General features: G+C 45.6%; 1 protein-coding gene across 8 annotated transcripts in view; it reads right to left on the bottom strand.

Annotated features, from left to right (window-relative positions):
- Positions 1 to 17,623, bottom strand: part of DAPK1 (death associated protein kinase 1) — a 216,967-nt gene that overhangs the window by 64,223 nt on the left and 135,121 nt on the right. For all 8 annotated transcript variants that reach the window (XM_060301105.2, XM_060301106.2, XM_060301109.2 and 5 more), the window contains 8 exons: positions 7,979 to 8,117; positions 6,129 to 6,258; positions 5,911 to 5,959; positions 5,798 to 5,824; positions 4,940 to 5,092; positions 4,541 to 4,586; positions 3,302 to 3,391; positions 1,627 to 1,719 (listed from right to left, as the gene is read on the bottom strand). In XM_060301105.2, the coding sequence (XP_060157088.1) occupies positions 1,627 to 1,719; positions 3,302 to 3,391; positions 4,541 to 4,586; positions 4,940 to 5,092; positions 5,798 to 5,824; positions 5,911 to 5,959; positions 6,129 to 6,258; positions 7,979 to 8,117 (727 nt within the window). The remainder of the gene's footprint in view (positions 1 to 1,626; positions 1,720 to 3,301; positions 3,392 to 4,540; positions 4,587 to 4,939; positions 5,093 to 5,797; positions 5,825 to 5,910; positions 5,960 to 6,128; positions 6,259 to 7,978; positions 8,118 to 17,623) is intronic.

Genomic DNA, 17,623 nt, shown 5'->3' with positions numbered 1-17,623 from the left:
TTAAAGTACTTTCTTAAATATAAATAATAAGAAATTTGCACAATATGGTAAATTAAAACAAACAAAAAATAAGCTAGAAAAGTCCCAAACAAAAGTTTTGGACTTACAGAGGTACTGCTACTAAAATTTCAAATCTGGAAAAGCGTACCTACAGAGGCTGAACCTCTGCCTATGGGGGGTGGAATGGAGAAGGCGTTTCTCTGAACTCTGCTTTCTCTTCTCTATAAATCTGAATCCAAACAAGCTTCATGAGAGACATAATAATATCTGCACAGAGTACATGTTTAAGAACACCACTGGTTTTGCTTTTCTATCACAATCCGAGTTGAAGACTAAGAGACATTTGACTGAAAGTGAGAGTGACAAGAAATGGGAGAATGGGAGGAATAAGCACGTTGTTGTAACACAGCCTCACGATCAGCAGGACACTGAGATGATGAGAGAGAGACCCTGAGGGCTGGGGAGGGGGGTCTTCCCACCTGGAGCTTCTACACAAGCCCTGTCCCTCTCTTACCCTAAACTCTTCATTGCAACAAACTGTCTCCCAACTGATTATTCAGGGCAATTTTAATTTGTAAGATTTCATTGTTCTCATCACCTTACTTAGATTAATAGTTTATATCTTGTCCTGGTTCCACGGCCACCCTCAAACAATTCCCCAGTCCAGCTTTCCTCCTCTTTCTCTCCCTTCTCCTCCTAACTTGCTTCTCTCCTACTTCTTTATTTCTTTTTAAAATTTCCTATCTCTTTTCAGGCTATAAGGTTAGATCTGGAACTTGAGTAAAACTACTGGCTTCAGGGAGTAAAAAAAGAGCTGGTGTCTGCTGATGTGTGATCCTGCCCTTGGAGTTCCCGGATTCCACTCAGGAAACACTGACTATTCAGTTACAGGAGCAGGCTGGTTCCCACAGAACCACCCTTTCTGCCTTTTCTGGAGTCCCCTTTACCTCCAGGATTCACAAAGCCCCGTTGTCTGACTGTTGGGGAAAGTCTCGTTGAATTCTGATGTGTCCAGTCATATCTGAAGAGTTAATCTGTGATTAGGTTTCAGTTTGGATTAAGGGAAAAAAGTCGTGGAGTTGTTCTCAAGAGCCTTTAGAAATCAATACAACATCAACAAAGTGAGTGGGTTTAGCCCTCTGGTCTACCACGAACTATATCAGCAAATTCCACTGCATTTCCCCTGATTTTCTGGTGTGTTTGTGTGTGTGTATGTGTTCAGAAGGAGGGTTGTCTGCCCCTTTTGTACTAGTACAGTCTAAGATTCTCCAAGGTTGGTGGAAACAGAGGGCTCTCGTTTCAGTTCATGAAAATTAGAATATGATCTTTCCTCTTCTACTGGCAAGCCTCTCTTTTATCAAACCGTGTTGGGGGTGAGAGGAGGGTGGGAAGGTGGTAGTGTTAGAGCTAGTAGGTATAGCCAATCAAAACAAAGAGCAAAAAGGACGAAACAGTAACAGAGTAGATCCAATCAGCCACCCCAACTCCCCCACTCAAGAGGAGGAAGAACAGGCCTGATGTTTCCAAGACTTCAGGTTTTCTGGGTTGCTGAACAAATTAAACAACCTAAACACGGTAAATACACAGTGCTAAGAACAAACCTATCTGGGGAAAAGGTTTGCTTACCAGAGTATCATCGCTTCTGGCAACACTCATGTTACTTCTGGACAAGAATGACCTGGATAATCTTTGGCACAGTGATATCAAGCGAACAGATTGCTTTAAAAAAAAAAAGAGAGAGAGAGAGAGTGAAAAAAATGCAGGGGGAGAGGAGGAGAGAGAGCTTACATAACAATACTCAAATTAGTGCAAATGACAAAGCCTTTGAGATAGCATTCAAGGCTGACAGAGTGTATTATTCTTCAGGGGTGGGCGATCCCACAAGCAGGTTGGATATTTTTTTTTATTTTTTATGGTACGAGGGCCTCTCACTGTTGTGGCCTCTCCCGTTGCGGAGCACAGGCTCCGGACGCGCAGGCTCAGCGGCCATGGCTCACAGGCCCAGCCGCTCCGCGGCATGTGGGATCTTCCTGGACCAGGGCACGAACCCATATCCCCTGCATCGGCAGGCAGACTCTCAACCACTGCGCCACCAGGGAAGCCCGGATCATATTTGCTTAAAGAAATTTCTAAAGGTCTTATAAATCAAGACAACAATAGAGAGAGATTCTCCTGCATTTCGTTATTAAGCTGCAGAACTGGATGCATCCCTTCTCTCTCCATATTCACTCTCTACTCTTTGAGGAATGGGATCTTACCCTAACAAAGCCCTTGCACGTCTCCCCTCAGAGAAGCATGGTATGCAAGGGTCTTGCCCTGTGTCCTCGGTGCCCAGGCAAGTTGGTAATGGCAGACAGCGTGACTCTCAAAACTCATCCAGTTGTTGGAAATGAGCAGGTTGGGGACTCTTTAGCCTATAGGACAAACACCTCTGCACTTACTCTCAAAGGCAGAAGCAACAGGTAAAGAATGTGTGTGTGTGTGCGTGTCTGTACATGAATGAAAGAGAGGGAGAGAAAGAGAAACTTATGGTGGTTCACTCTACATTTTAAGCCTTATTTTCAAGGCTTCTTTGAGACTAAGAGTCAAGTCTTGAGTAACCCATGGCTGTGGTCCTCCTCATCTCTATCAAGCCATCCCCAACCTGATGAGTACAATGAGGTACACTTCTGGCCCAGTGATGAGGAGACATGGCAAGTACCTGCTTCCTCTGGGCTTGACATGACCCTGTGCACAGGAAGCCATCCTGTCCCCTTCTTAACCCTGAATTTTCATTTGTTCAAGTTTGGCTGGAATGCCCTTTAGAGCCACATCCTACTCAGCCCCTGCAGAAACCATCCGCACTGAGAAGGGATCACATCGCAGACGCTCATGGTCACACCCCACCCCCATCCCAACCACTCACAGACCAAGGCTGGATTTAGAGAACCATTTACACAAGTTCTGGTATAATCATAATGCTATGGTGCCTACCACAAGAAACAAATCTATTTAAAATGTGGCTTGTTCCCTTTAGAAAAAGACTGCACTATAATTTTATTGTACTGATTTAAAAATTTGCCTTGGGAATGGTTTTAATTTAAAAAAATGCAAAATTACATGTGAAAAGATGAGTTAATAGGACTGAAATAGTATTTTTGATTGTCTTTGAAAATAGGGCAACAGTGCAGATGACTACAGAGTGAATTTTTAAAAAGGATGCAGTTCTGCACTGCCAGTATCAGAAGAAGTGAGCCCTGAACAGAGGGAGAGCCACAGGGGACACAGAATTAGTTCATCCCTTCAAATCAAACAATCTTACTTTCCATTTTTTCCGGGCTGCGAACTTCTTGAATTTCTCCATGTTTACTGCCGATGCTTTTCTACTAAGTGCTTGTTGGGTATCTTTAGGCTAAAATGAAAATCCAAGAAAGACAATTTAGAGCTCTCAAATTATAGAAATGCGTTACATGACAACTTTTGAAATCCTCTCATTATTTGGGACGCTTACATATTCACCTTGCTAAAGTAACAAAACGAGTTGGGATGATAGGCCTGATCCAGGAACCTAGTCTCCAGAGGCTAAACTCTTGTGGCTAAGGGTTTGAGCAAATCCATGAAGGCTGGATCTTGAGGGAAAGTTGAAAAGTTGAGCTTGGACAAGCTGAATTACAACTTTCCATAAGAGAATCTGGGAATGGCATGATTCACGGTGAGGCCACATTGCGAGGCATGTGAACTTAACATCATCAAGTCATTTAGAGCTGGTTGGGACCTCAGATGTTAGCAAATTCGGTCTATCTTACAGCATTAAAATCCCTCCTACTGCATTTTTTCAGGAGGCCATGCAACTCTACCTCTGAAGGAAGGAGACACCGTTGCCTTCTAGGGAAGCCCAGGCAAGTGCTGGGAGCTGGCACAGACAGAGGTCTCCAGCTGCCCCAAACCTACTTCTGCAACGCAAGTTACTGCACCACAATGGTTCCATGATTTTATTCTGTAACTGCCATGCTTCCCCACCCTTAGTCCTTTCTGGTCTAGCTGAAACAACTTCCGTTCTTTAACCCAAATGCTGACAGGCGCCAGGCAAACAGTGTAAAAATGTATATACATCGGGGGTGGCTGCTGGCCTGGTACAAAGGCAACTGGGCAGAGTTTCTGGCAGCCTTGCAGAATGAGGGCTCAGTGTTGATAGATCTTCAGATTTTTCAAGAGAAGCTGGAAATCCAGATTTGATATGATACTTAAATGTTGGAAGTTAATTCAAGAATTTTCAAAAATATTGTTTGGGCTAATATCCCACAATCAAACTCGAGGCTGTTGAGTGGACCTGCCCTTCAGTTCCTCATCACAGTCCTGCACTGTGGTAGCTCGCTCCTTTCTACCTCTGTCATCATGAGGATTCTCTCAGCTGTCAGCTGTCTTAAAGTATAGCACCAACAGCAAACACAAGACTCCAGACGTGACCGTGGTTAGAACCCATAGTGCCTAGTGATACCCTAGGACAAACGAATTCCAGGTCGCCCTATAATCCCCAAACCAATTGCAATATGCAACTTACCTTGATCCAGGGATGCTGCAAACTATCTTGAATTGTCATTCTCTTCCTTTGGGGGGGGGGAAGAAAAAAAATGCGGTGACCATAGAAGCAAACACTAAGGTTGTTTCCATGCCGGCTGGGCCTACCAAGGAGATGCTCTGGAAAATGCAGTTCGGGGCCTGCTTCACGGAGCCGAAAACAACATCAGACTTTGTGTGATTATTTCACTGTGCCCGCAGGGGCTGACTGAGCAGGTACAAAGGGCCCTGCCTGCATTTTCTGAAGCGTTTCACACAGCATGCTTCTCTTTGCCAGGAGGAAACAACCAGGGTCACATAAACGTGGCCATGTGCACAGGACAGGTGCTCTCGTCTAGCTGAGGCCACAGCTGGGCACCTTTCGGGTATAATGGACACTCACTTTGGATCCTTGACGAGGAGTCTTCTTATGAAATCTTTGGCTAGGGCACTGGTATTACTGAAGTATTCTTCCTCAAATTCGTAGTTGACAGCAGATACGTTCGCTAACGTTTCTTGTTTAGTGTCTCCAAGAAATGGGGATGCCCCACTTAGGCTGTTAATAAAACAGGGCACAGAACGTGAGTAAGTCCCTCTTGTGTTGTCATTCTGTTCCTACAATATCTGATAAAGGGAGTGAGGAATAACATTATAATCTGGTGCTTGAGCGGTCACTTTAGAATTCAGTTACATTTTATAGGCCATTTAATTGTCATGCACAAAAGCTTCAGCTTAATGCAAAGGACAGTTAATTTAGAACAGCATTTAGTAGTTTAAAAAAAAGAAAAAGAAAGCCTTTCCTATTTTCTCAGCAGTAATAGACAGCCATGCTTTCTTTCAGTGATTATGCTGCAGTTTCTGATGACTCATTTCAAATTAGGAGAAAATGTTTCATTAGTATAAACTAAACATGTTGTGGAGGTGTAAAATGAATATGTTTAAAAAGCATAGGGCTTCCCTGGTGGCGCAGTGGTTGAGAGTCCGCCTGCCGATGCAGGGGACACGGGTTCGTGCCCCGGTCCGGGAAGATCCCACATGCTGCGGAGCGGCTGGGCCCGTGACCCATGGCCGCTGAGCCTGCGCGTCCGGAGCCTGTGCTCCGCAACAGGAGAGGCACAACAGTGAGAGGCCCACGTACCGCAAAAAAAAAAAAAAAGCATACATAAGCTGAACTGATCAACACGACACATAGAATGGTCAGTAAAACATACGGTCTCAAAGAAAAAGGAAAAGAACATGAGCTGTGGATTTGGGTACTTACAGAATATAGGTTATTACCCCAATACTCCTAGACACAAAATAAAAAGAAAAACAACATCAGAAGAATAGTAAAATAAATCAGAAAGGTGACAACATCAAGAACATGCTCCTTACCACATGTCTGCCTCAAGACCAAGAGGTTCATAGTTGACTATCTCAGGAGCTAAGAGGAAAGGAACGCACATTTAGTTAGGGAAGCAAGTGAACCAACAGATTCTAATCTTCATGTATAAACCAGAAACATGTACCAGGGAAATGATGCTGCAGCAGGGTGAATTTTGCCAGCATAATGTTTATGAGAAATGAATGACCACAGGAATAAGAAAACTTACCAACAAACTCTGGTGTCCCAAATATGTTCTTGAATTCATTTCCAAAGTCAATTTTATGGGCCAACCCAAAGTCGATGATCTTGATCCGAGGTTTGGGAACATTTCTATCCAAAAGCATTATGTTTTCAGGCTTTAAAAAAAAGAAAAATAGTACAGCAATGTTCATAGGTGGAAATAACATGATGCCCATCAGATGAATGGATAAACAAAACGTGGTCTATCCATACAATGGAATACCATTCAGCCTGAGAAAGAAAGGAAATTCTGACATGCGCTACAATATGCATGAACCCTGAAGACACTATGTGAACTGAAATAAGTCAGTCACAAAAGGAGAAATAGTGCGTGATTCCACTTACATGAAATACCTAGAATACGCAAAATCATAGTGACAGAAAGTAGAATAGTGGATGCTAGCAGCTGGGGGTAGGAGGGTTGGGGAGTTAGTGTTTAATGGGTACATAGTTTCAGTTTGGGAAGATCAATAATTTCCAGAAATAGATGGCTGTGACGGTTGTACAACAATGTGAATATACTTAATGTCACTTAACTGCATACTTTGAAATGGTTAAAATGGTAAATTTTATATTATGTTTATTTTTCCACAATTAAAAAAAACCCTATCATATGTTATGCTGAAGACAAGACGGCAGGTAGTTCTTCCTCTTCCCTGAAAAAACAACCAAAACGTAGGGATGAAAGAGTAGTTGCAAGAGAACACTAGGAAAAATAAATGTCTTGGTTTAGATTCTCCCAGGAGCAGACCTGTGACATGGATTTGGATGCAAGCAGCTGATGTAGGAGGGGACTCCAGGGAATACTTGGTAGAGGAATGGGGAGACAGGAAACAGAAGGAAGGAAGCTGATACAAAGTGTCTTATCAAGGTAGGAGTGACTGGAGCACAATCCCTTTGGAGGACTTGGGGAGAATGGGCAGCACTCAGAATTTTTCAACTGAAGCACGAGGGAGTTGGGGTATTTATCCACCTTCTCCCCAGCTGCACTGCTAAGAGCTGCTTCAGTAGGCATTTACTCTTTGGCATTTCCAGCTCCCAGCAGCAGTCTTTGGGGTGTGTGTTAGTGAGTGTTGGGGGATCCAGATGGGGTCTTGACGGCTCTGCTACAGTAAGTATGGAGAAAATCTTCCCTTCTCTTACATCTATCCTAGCTCCAATGGTCTGAATCACTCACTTGGCAATCAACCCCACACTTTTTGTGATAATCTTCTCGCTGCCTCGGATTGTACCTGAATCTTACATTGCCACTTCTGTTGCTCATATGTATATCTTCCCCTCTCAGAGAGACCATCACCGCTGTGATGGATGGGAGTAGGATGTGCCTTTTTATGTCCGATAATGCCTTGCCTCCAGCCAAGCAAAGACCACAATTAGCCAGTCTCAGAGTTTGGTTTGATTGATTGCCAGAGACTGAGTCAGCCCAGAAGGCTTTGCATCAAGAGGGAGAGTAGAGATCAAGACACCTTCCATCTTATATGCCTTGTAGCCAGAAGGGGAGGGAAACTGGGCAGCCAATGGGTACTCTAGGTTGAAAATACCCCATAACCAACAGCAGCCCCCTTTCTTAGAGACCTGGCTGGTAAGACCCCTTGATTCTTCCCCAAGAATTCTCAAATGTAATCCTTAATCTTAAGCCTCTATCTCACACATTGGTTAGGAATTCCTGTAGTAGGCACGCATTATACACTTGCTGATTTATATTGATAATTTCATTGGTTAAACCCCTCTAGGAAAAAAACGTGTATCTCTTTGGGACGCCCTCAGTTTTTCTTAGCAGACAGCGAATGCTGTGGTACGTGTAAGCTTTTATCTGATTCACACCAAGCAACATACCTTGAGATCAAAGTGGGCAATCTGAAGGGAATGCAGGTAGTAAACACCATTAAGAATTTGTTTGAGAAATTCAGTTGCTTCCTCTTCAGTCAGAGATTCCTTTTCAGCTAAGAAGTCAAAGAGTTCACCACCTGCAACACTGAAAATCAAGAGGCAGACGTTATTGATGACAGTTCTGTCTCATATTGATTTGTTCTCTCATAGATGATTTGCACGCTCAAGTGTCTGGCAAGAAAATAGCATTGAGGACATGCTGAAACTGCTAAGCAAGGAATCAGAATTCTCTGTGCTTCTCCCTGTTGGATAAGAATTCTGCATTCAGGTACATTTGTGCTTGAAAGCACTTGGGTACTGCTTTCCTAATGTGCTAGGTTCACAAATAGGGGAGAGAGTAGAAATGTGATGGGGAAAAAAATTAATGCATCCTTCAGACATCTTAATTAAACATGTTTAGAGAGGAAGTCTTAACTCACTGATTAAAAAAAAACTACAATCCAACTTTGTATAGAATTTATAGACTATATCTTCCTAGCCCAAAGAGAGACACCTGGAAAATTCAAAATCTCTGTATTAGCCAATTTTTTTTAAAACACAAATCACAATATATGGCCTGACAAGGATTTTTTGTTTGTATGCTTTGTATTTGTATATATGTAAATACTTCTACGTTTATAAAAATCACATTTAGTAATGAACTTAACAAACACCTTAACAAATAAGAATAAACATACACAAAATCGAAATGCCCGTGGTTGTTGGGGATTTGATGAATCTGTCTCCCTGGCCAGACTGTAAAGCCCTAGAGGGCAGCGGTCAGCTCCCGGCTGCTGGCCCACTGCGCGCAGTCTCCCCATCCTTGCACAGGGCCAGCCACGCAGCAAGAATGCAAAAACTTTTAATTAAGTGGATAAATGAACACACTCCCCTAAAAAAATCCATGGTACTGATTCATGGCAAATAACAGGGAACTTTTAATAAGAGTTTTTATAAGTTAATCTTTATCGAGTTTAACCATATGTTCACAACATAATAATTAACTGCAATTATGCACATAACCATATGTGCATAATCTTTCTTTCAGCAAGACAGCTCCATAAACATACCTACCACATCTACAACCAGAATAAGAAAACTGGTGTCCTTGAGATGAAATTATAATGACAAAAAAGCTATTTTTGTAAAAGAAGAGTTTCAGATCCTGCACCATCACCCTCCAAGTGGGTGTTTTTCTTAGCCTGGCTCAGGATCTCCTGGCACCAGAATTGCTTGGGGTGTTTTCAATATGCGGACCCTGGGCCTCACGTCCAACCTGCTGCATGAGTTTCTAAGAGTGGGGACCAGGAAGGCAGCATTTTAAACAAGCACCCCAGGTGATTCTTAGCACACGAAAAACTGAGGATCAGTTTTCGGAAGCCTTAATTGCATCCTCCCGCTGCAAGGCCTCCCTCTGATATTTAAATTCAGGATGTTTATCCGGAGGGGAGGGCGAAGGGACTCCTCCACCTCCCGGGGCCCAAGAGCGTTTCTGCCACAGAGCCTGAGCCTTGCCTGGGGGGCAGAGGCCTGCAGCTGATGCAGCAACGCCCCTCCACCAACGCACCGTCCCAGCCTCACCGCCCTCGGCCTTGCGCCCCTGCACTGGCTCCCTGACCAACTCCGTGCAGCCCTTTGCGTCGCACATTTTGTCTTCTTTATTCCTCTTAAAACCAACAAAACAGGGAGAGGGAATCTTTCAACGCTAGGGAACAGAAAGAAGGAAAAAATGGGAAGTTGTGAACCAACTAACGCTGAGAAAGACGCTCTATCATCCGTTTGCTTCTCTGCTCTCTGGCCCGCGCGGCCATTCCTTAGGTAAACTGTGGCATCGCGGCCGCACGGTGGGGAGATGGTCCAGGGCTGGCACATCCAACGCCAACCTTGATTCTGCGGCCAGAAGGTTACTCCTTCTTGCTGAGCCTCGTTTTCTTATCAAATGGGAATCATAGGACCCATTCCTCTGAGGGTTTTGAGGACTAATGATAATAAATACACGTAAAGCCCGTGGCAAGCAGGTCTAGCTTTAGGCTGAGGCCCAGTCAGTGGAACCGGTACTGTTATAAAGGAAGAATCCATGCCACCTGCCTAAGGGCGGGCTCCATCATGAAAGTCCCCTTCCTGCCCTGCTTCTCCCCTCTCCCCCTTTCAAGTCCATTGGTCTGGCTTAACCACTGTACTTCCGGTCAGGGGAGCATTACAGATGCTCCTGTAAATATGGTGTCGGCCTTTCCTCTCTTTGCCTCCCCTTCAGTGGCTTCCCCACTCCCCCTTGCTCACACAGCCTGCTTGTGCCTTTAAAACATTGATAAGTTTCCTGACAATAAGAAAGGGCTGGGGTTTGGTTGCTAGGAGTTGGGGCGAATCTTCCAGTGCCCACACAGCTGGGCCCGAGGTGGAGGCCTGAGTCCTTCCCAGGAACCTCACGGCTGCCCCGGCCAGGCCTTTGCTCCCCTTCCTTCTCTGGCTGGCTCTCCTCCCTCTCGCCCAACCTGAGCTTCCCTCAGGCCCGTGACAAGGAGCCTATTTCATCTTCCTGAGACCTGGCGGAGGGTGAGGAGAGCCCGGTTCGAATCCTACCCAGTTACCCAATCTCGCCACACCTGGGATTCCTTTTTTGTGAAATAAGAGACACCCCCTAGAGTTGTTCTGATGTTCCAGGATATGTTGAGTGCCTCAGCAATCAATCAGTACTGCTGTCTTTCTTCTTGCCTTGCTTCAAATCGTAACCCCCGCTGTCCCGACCACGGCAGCCATGGTGTGCTGGGCCATACTTAACAACCGGCTCTCTGGGGTTGGGCTGGGGCAAAGCCCATCCCCGAGGTGTCCTATTCTCACCATGGTCATTTCAAGCCCCCCTCGTGATGATGGCGACTGTGGAGGTGGGAAGGATGTGCTCAAACAGCTCTGAGACCCGGCCCACTGAGGCACTGTGGATTTTCCAAAGATGGTGCAACAGCACTTCCCGCCCCTGCTCTGTGCTGTGACCTTGCATCTGGGGCTCCATTCCCTTGAATCTGGATGGGCCCCATCATAGCTTTGGCCAATAAGACGCAGCAGAGTGATGCTGTGCCATCTCCGGTATGCTGCTTCATGGGCCCAGGGCTTCCACATCCTGCCTCTTGAGTCCCTCCTGTAAGAAGTGTGATGATCCCAAAACCACACCGTGGCATGGAGAACCCCCAGAAGATGAGATGCCCCATAAAGAGAGAAAGAGACAAAGGAGCACTGAGTGAGGAGGGAATCTTGGCAGTGAACCCTCCAGCCCAGATGAGGCCATGGAGGTCAGACTGTCCATCTGAGCCCTTCCAGAGTTCCTGACCCACCTAATGCAATGGTCATTTTAATCCGCTGTGGTGGACACCATGAGCACTGCACACATTCCCCTTGAGGAAGGACCTGCTGTCCCCAGTGCTGGGCGTGGAAGCAGCACAGCCCTCATCCCTCATCCAGCAGGGCTCACCTCTGCTGCAGAGCCACTGCCCAAGGTCTTGTCCTTTCCCTGGAAGCCCACAGCCAATGGCTACTGTGGAAACATAAAGCTGAGGTCGACTCACTTCTAGAAATGGCAAGATATTCAATAGTTTAGGCTTCGTGGGCCATGCAGCTTCTGTCACAACTACTCAGCTCTACTCAAGCAGCGTGAAAGCAGCCTTAGATCGTACGTAAACGAAGAGGTGGAACTGTGTTCCAGTAAAACTTTATTTACAAAGAGAGGTGGCCACCTGTTTTGTAAGACATGCCAGTTTGTGAACCCCTGATATAAAAGCCAGGTCACCTCAGCCTAATGTGGGGCAACTCTCAAGAGTCATTCTGGCTCCAGGACTGTTAGGCCAGCCGGGGCTGTCACTGAGCTGCAAGACAGCATGACTTTCTCTGCCCACTCCTACTGCTTCTTCTCCCTTGGAAGACTTGATTCTAAGAGTAGTTCTTAAGGAACATCCTGCATGCTCTTCTCCAGCTCAGAGTCTGCTTCCCAGAGAACCCACCCTACCCTCCACTAAATTTGGGGGTAGTTTGTTATGCAGCAATAGCTGACCAGAACACTCACCATCTTGACTGGGTCTGTTTACTCAGTTCAGTCAAAGATCAGGTTTGCCTTTCTACAGGCTGGCCACCTCGTGCCCTGTTCAGTCTTTCTGTCCCGAGTAACTTAACTCCAACAGTGCTTCCTGACAAGAGAAGTGATAACTGGGAACAACCCTGGAGCCCCTGGAGTGAGGGGCCAGACTGCAAAGTGGCAGTGCCTGATCACAACTGAGGGGAAGGAGGCAGGCGTCATCTCTGATTTTCTCCATCTACCCTGCTCGCAGGCCCTGTGCAAATCCCATGCTGTTCACGATGAGGTCCACACCATTGCTTGTGCGATGGGCTTGTGCTGGGAGCCAAATCGTTCAGCTAGGCATAAGGAGGGTAAGGACACCCCCCATCTCACTGGGCCTGGAACCATCACCGGTTTCCTGATGCCCTGAAGGTCTTATCTACATTCTCATTCTCCTTCACGCCAATACGGGAAGGCAGATGTTTTAGCTGCTTACAAAATCTTCAGTGATTAATCAAAGTAATTGAAACTAAGTGATTTCAGCACAGGTTGGGGAGCGTGATAAGTATCCTTTGTTAATTTACCCCCGTTTGTCCCCCAAACTCAGAAGGTAGACAGTGACTTGAAGATTTTTTTTCATGGGAACTTTCACATACATGCTTAGAATCAGAACTCGAATGCTTACAATGCAGCTGCCACACAGCAGAATACTGTTAACAAAAACATCAGTCAAAACCCTAGTATCTTCACTCTTTGTTCCAAATTTTACATTTTGCTCAAGAGAAGGAAGATTGATGGAGGGAGAGATGAGCAATTTGTTCAGCAAATTTAGAAAGCTAGTTTCACCTCCTTTATTAGGTCTTTCAGTCAGTGTTTTAAATTATAGCATCATCATGGAAATTGTGTGGAATGCATGCTAATAAGCATTGGCTGTTTTCATCAAGAGCTCTGGAAAATATGAAGTTTCCCTCTCCTCCCCATGCCTTTCATTACCACCAAGGCCTCCCCTACAAGCTAGCTCTATCGGAATGTCATTAGGACACATTGCAGCTTTAAAGATAAGGTAGGCCTGCAGAGTGACATAAGAGAAATTATTATAGGATTCCAATTTCAATATTAAAACACTATTCCGGTTCCCCGACTCTTGCTAGGAATGTCCAAGATACAACAGGACTTGATTCTGGACTAGATCTGGTCATAATCTAAACTGCAGGGGACTCTTGGTTATAAACTGATGAGACTTTTCAAGGAAAACACTGTGATTCTACCACACTGGGCTGGATTTCCCTGTTGGTGTCTCAGAGCAAGTATGTGTGGTTGTTGAATTGGGGGCCAAGGTTACAATTCAGTAACCGAGTACGCTCTGCCAGGGCACACCATTGGGGTCCTGGCCAGCTGTGATGCAGAACCCTGGGAGGGGCGGCAAGAGGACTGGATGGGCCTCAGCACACAGGTCCCCAACTCCAGCTCTGGCCTCAGGTTGTGAGTAGCTGGAAGGGAAGTATGGAGGTCACATCCTTTCTCTGGACCTCAACTTTGCTATCTGTACAGTGACAGGGTTGAACTGGTAAGCGACTCTCTAACCTTAGTGTACATAACAAGAACTGGGGGGGATTTGGCAAAAATCAACTGGCTAGAACCCACTTCCTGAGGTTCTGACTCAGCAGGTGGGGCCCCAGAATCTGCATTTTAACAAGTCCCTCAGGTGGTCCTGATGCTGGTGGACCACACTTGGAGAAGCCGATCTCTCATGTCCCTTCCAGTTCTGATAATATAAGATTCGATCAGCCAGCGTGCGAATGTAGCAGAGCTATGCTCCCATTACACTTACCTTTTCCTCCTGGGTGCACAGCTAATCTGCACTTCCCAGCTCCCTTGAGTCAGGGACTAGTTCTAGCCAGTGCAACGTGGACCAGAATGACGTGTGCCACTTTCAGACCCAGCCTCTGAAATATCTCACATGATCTTCCACTCTCTCTCTACCCTTTCTCTTTGGCTACCTGAACACAGATGACCCAGCAGAGGACCCCAAGGAGGACCGGGGACAGCAAAGACATTAGGTAGAAGGAATATGGATCCCTGAGTCAATGCTTGTAGGAGAGCCGCCCCACCTGTAACATCCACATTGGACTTTGAGTGAGTGAGAAATAAATGCTATTAGATTAAATCATTGAGATTTTGTGGTTATAGTCTGTCTTCTCTAAATATAAAACTATTTAGTCAGAAGTAAAAATTCAATCCATTTTTTAAATTAAAATGAAAACACCTAATGCAAAGCACAGAGTACACTAACTGTCCCAGACATCTACTGCTGTGTAACAAATCTCCCCAGAACTTAGTGGCTTTAAATATGTCAATTATTTTGTGATCTCTTAAAGCTTCGATGGGTCAGGAATCCAGGAAGGGTTGGACTGGGCAGCTCTGGCTCAGTGTCTGTCATGGGGGTGCAATCAGATAGTGGCTGAAGCCAAAACCGTAGGGTTGCTGGAGCATCTAGGGGCTGTCTGGGTATCTCTCTCCATGTAGTCTTGTGTCTCCATGTGGTCTCTCCATTTGGGGTAGTATGGGCTTCCTCACAGCATGGAGGACTCGAGACAAGTGGACTATTTACATGGCAGTTCAGGGCTCCAGGGCAAGTGTTCTAGGAAACAGGGTGGAAGCTGCCTCAGAAGTCATAGAACATCAAAAGGGAGTCACAGCCCATCCAGGTTCAAGGGGAGGGGATTTAGAATTCATCTCTTTTTTTAAAAAATGTATTTATTTTATTTTTGGCTGCACTGTGTCTTTGTTGCTGTGCACGGGCTTTCTCTAGTTGTGGTGAGCAGGGGCTACTCTTCACCGCGGTGTGCGGGCTTCTCATCACGGTGGCTTCTCTTGTCGCAGAGTACCAGCTCTAGGTGCATGGGCTTCCATAGTTGTGGCACGTGGGCTCTAGAGCGCAGGCTCAGTAGTTGTGGTGCACAGGCTTAGTTGCTCCGCAGCATGTGGGATCTTCCTGGACCAGGGATCGAACCCGTGTCCCCTGCATTGGCAGGTGGATTCTTAACCACTGTGCCACCAGGGAAGCCCTAGAATTCATCTCTTGATGGGGGAATTTCAAGGGTCTAGACAGACACGTAGGACAGGGGCTGATCTTGCAGTCATCTTTGGAAAATATAATGCCACGTTGACTATAACAGATGAACAGAAATTCTCAATCTTATTTATCCTACATGTGTATTTTATAAGGGTTAGGTACAGGTAGCTGTGTTAGTTTACTAGGACTACACGAACAAACTGTATGGCTTCAGATAACAAATCTACGGTCTCACAGTTCTGGAAGCTACAAGTTGGAAATCAAGGTGTCGGCACTGCCTTGCTCCCTCTGAAGCCTGTAGGGGAATCTTCCTTGATTCTTCCCAGCTTTTAGTGGTTTGCCAGCAACCTTGGGCTTTCCTTGGTTGTTGATACATCCCTCAAATCCTATACCTGCACATGGACTTCCTTCTCTCTGTGTCTCTTCACATCATCTTCCCTCTGTGCATGTCTGTGTTTATGGCTAAATTTTACCCTTTATATAAGGACACCAGTCAGGTTGGATAAGGGCCCACCCTAGTGGCCTCATTTTAACCCGATTACATCCGCTAAGGCCTTATTTTCAAATAAGGTCACATTCTGAGGTACTGGGGGTTAGAGCTTCACCGTATCTTCTTTTTTCTGGGGGCATGGGGCACAATTCAAACCATAACAGGTAGTAATTGCTCACAGGCTGCAAACAAAGTATTACATATGGGATGTCTAAAGCAACTCAGGAAAAGGAGAGGATGCAACAGAGAGAGACGATAATTAGAATCTACTGATGTTTTTTGTTAGTCTTGCTTTCAGATTCTCCTGTGAAGGAAGGGTTCATCCATGCACTATTATAAAAACTTTTAAATTCACGTCAGAAAATGTGGGAGAAAAATGCATATCTGATCCCATTCTGAAGTAATTTCCCCAACACTTTGAGATGCGTCTTCTTTGAAACCTAACTCTCCTGGTGGACCATGCTGTGAAGGTGTGAGGGGAAGTACCCAACCACTTCTCGGCTCTGCCTCTAAATAAACCCCAAATTAAAACCCAATGCTCCATTGTCATCACCAACTGCTGAACACTCTTTCTTGTTAATCTAGGGGAAGTCCTGAAGGGTTTTCACATTCTCACCTCTCACCCTCTAAATTTCCTGGGTTACTGAGGACTTTGAGGAATGCAAAACTGAAGCTGGAGAATCCAAAGGAAAGACGCAATGTGATACCTTCCTTTTTGCATCCATGAAATAGGTGTGAATTTAAGGTCAAAGTAGATTAGGAGTCTGCGAATAGCATTCTTTGATTATATACTGTTGCCTCAAATCACATAAATAATATCAAAGGAGTCCTAACCTTCATGCCTCCTCTTGAATTAGTGCAAGCCGTATCTGTAAACACATTTTCTGTCTGTTTTCACTTCAAATTTAAGCAACAACTTAAAAGGAGTTCTGGGGATTCTCAAGGAAAAGAATGCCTGGCACTCAAAATTCATGGGGGAAGTGATCTTTCATTTCACTCTGGGAGGTTATGCAAAAAGCAGGGAGAAGACTTCTGAAGACTTCTAGAATGAAATCCCTAAAGGAAAAATATGGCTCAGGTTACAAAGCATTGGAGGCAGGCATTCTGGGTTTCAGTCTGGACTCTGTGACCTCAGATAGGTTAAGTTACTTTCTGAGGCACAGTTCCTTTGCTTGTAGAATAGGAATAGTAACACCTACTGTTCATTATTACCTCTGGGGATGAATGGGGATAATATGATGTAGGATGAGTGTGTCTGCTACATGGTCAGCGGGTCAATATTCCATGCAGCCATCCTGGGCCTTCACTCCTCTTAACTACAGGCGAGGAAAACCCTCGAAGCTACTCTCTATGTATCTCTTGTCCAGCTGCCATCGTACGGTGTGGGCTTCTGATGTGGCTGTCATGCTAACGGTACAATGAGACCACACATTCGCCTATGGTTAAACAGAAGAGTTTTCCTGAAATGGGTGGACATACCTGGGGCCAAAAATCTGGGGAAGAGGTGCGTTCCTAGACATGAAATAGGTAAGTTGGAAGGGTGCCTCGGCCCAGTTTCCTTAGGTCTAGACATAGAGGAGTCTAGATGTGCAGCCGAGGGGCGCAGGGGTGAGAGCCCTGAGGGGGAAGGTGGGAGGGGCGGGCAGAAGGCAGTGCTGGTAACCTCAACCCAATAGGGTCCATCTAATGTGACTCTGGTGCCCTCGCTCCTGGCCAGCCTCAATCTTGCAACAGGAAATTAAGGACAAAATCTTTTCCTCGCTTAGGCAAAAGTGTTAAGAGAACATTGAGGCCTGGACGGAGGTGAGAGAGAGAGAGTCCTCAAGGGAAGTTCAAGCTCATGGGCCAAAGTCAGCACCACTCACACACACCTCCCAAGTGGTCCCCGCATGGCCAACCTGGTAGATGTGGGCTTAGCCAAGGAGACGGCATATTCCCTCACAGCAGCCCTTCCATGTGGGGAGCACCGAACTTTAATTTGGTCTCTTGAAAATATTATACAAG

The sequence above is a fragment of the Globicephala melas genome, chromosome 6, assembly GCF_963455315.2.
Source record: "Globicephala melas chromosome 6, mGloMel1.2, whole genome shotgun sequence".
NCBI classification, from domain to species: Eukaryota; Metazoa; Chordata; class Mammalia; order Artiodactyla; family Delphinidae; genus Globicephala; species Globicephala melas.
The sequence above is the reverse complement of the archived record's forward strand: the minus strand, read 5'-3'. Positions and strand labels throughout refer to the sequence as shown.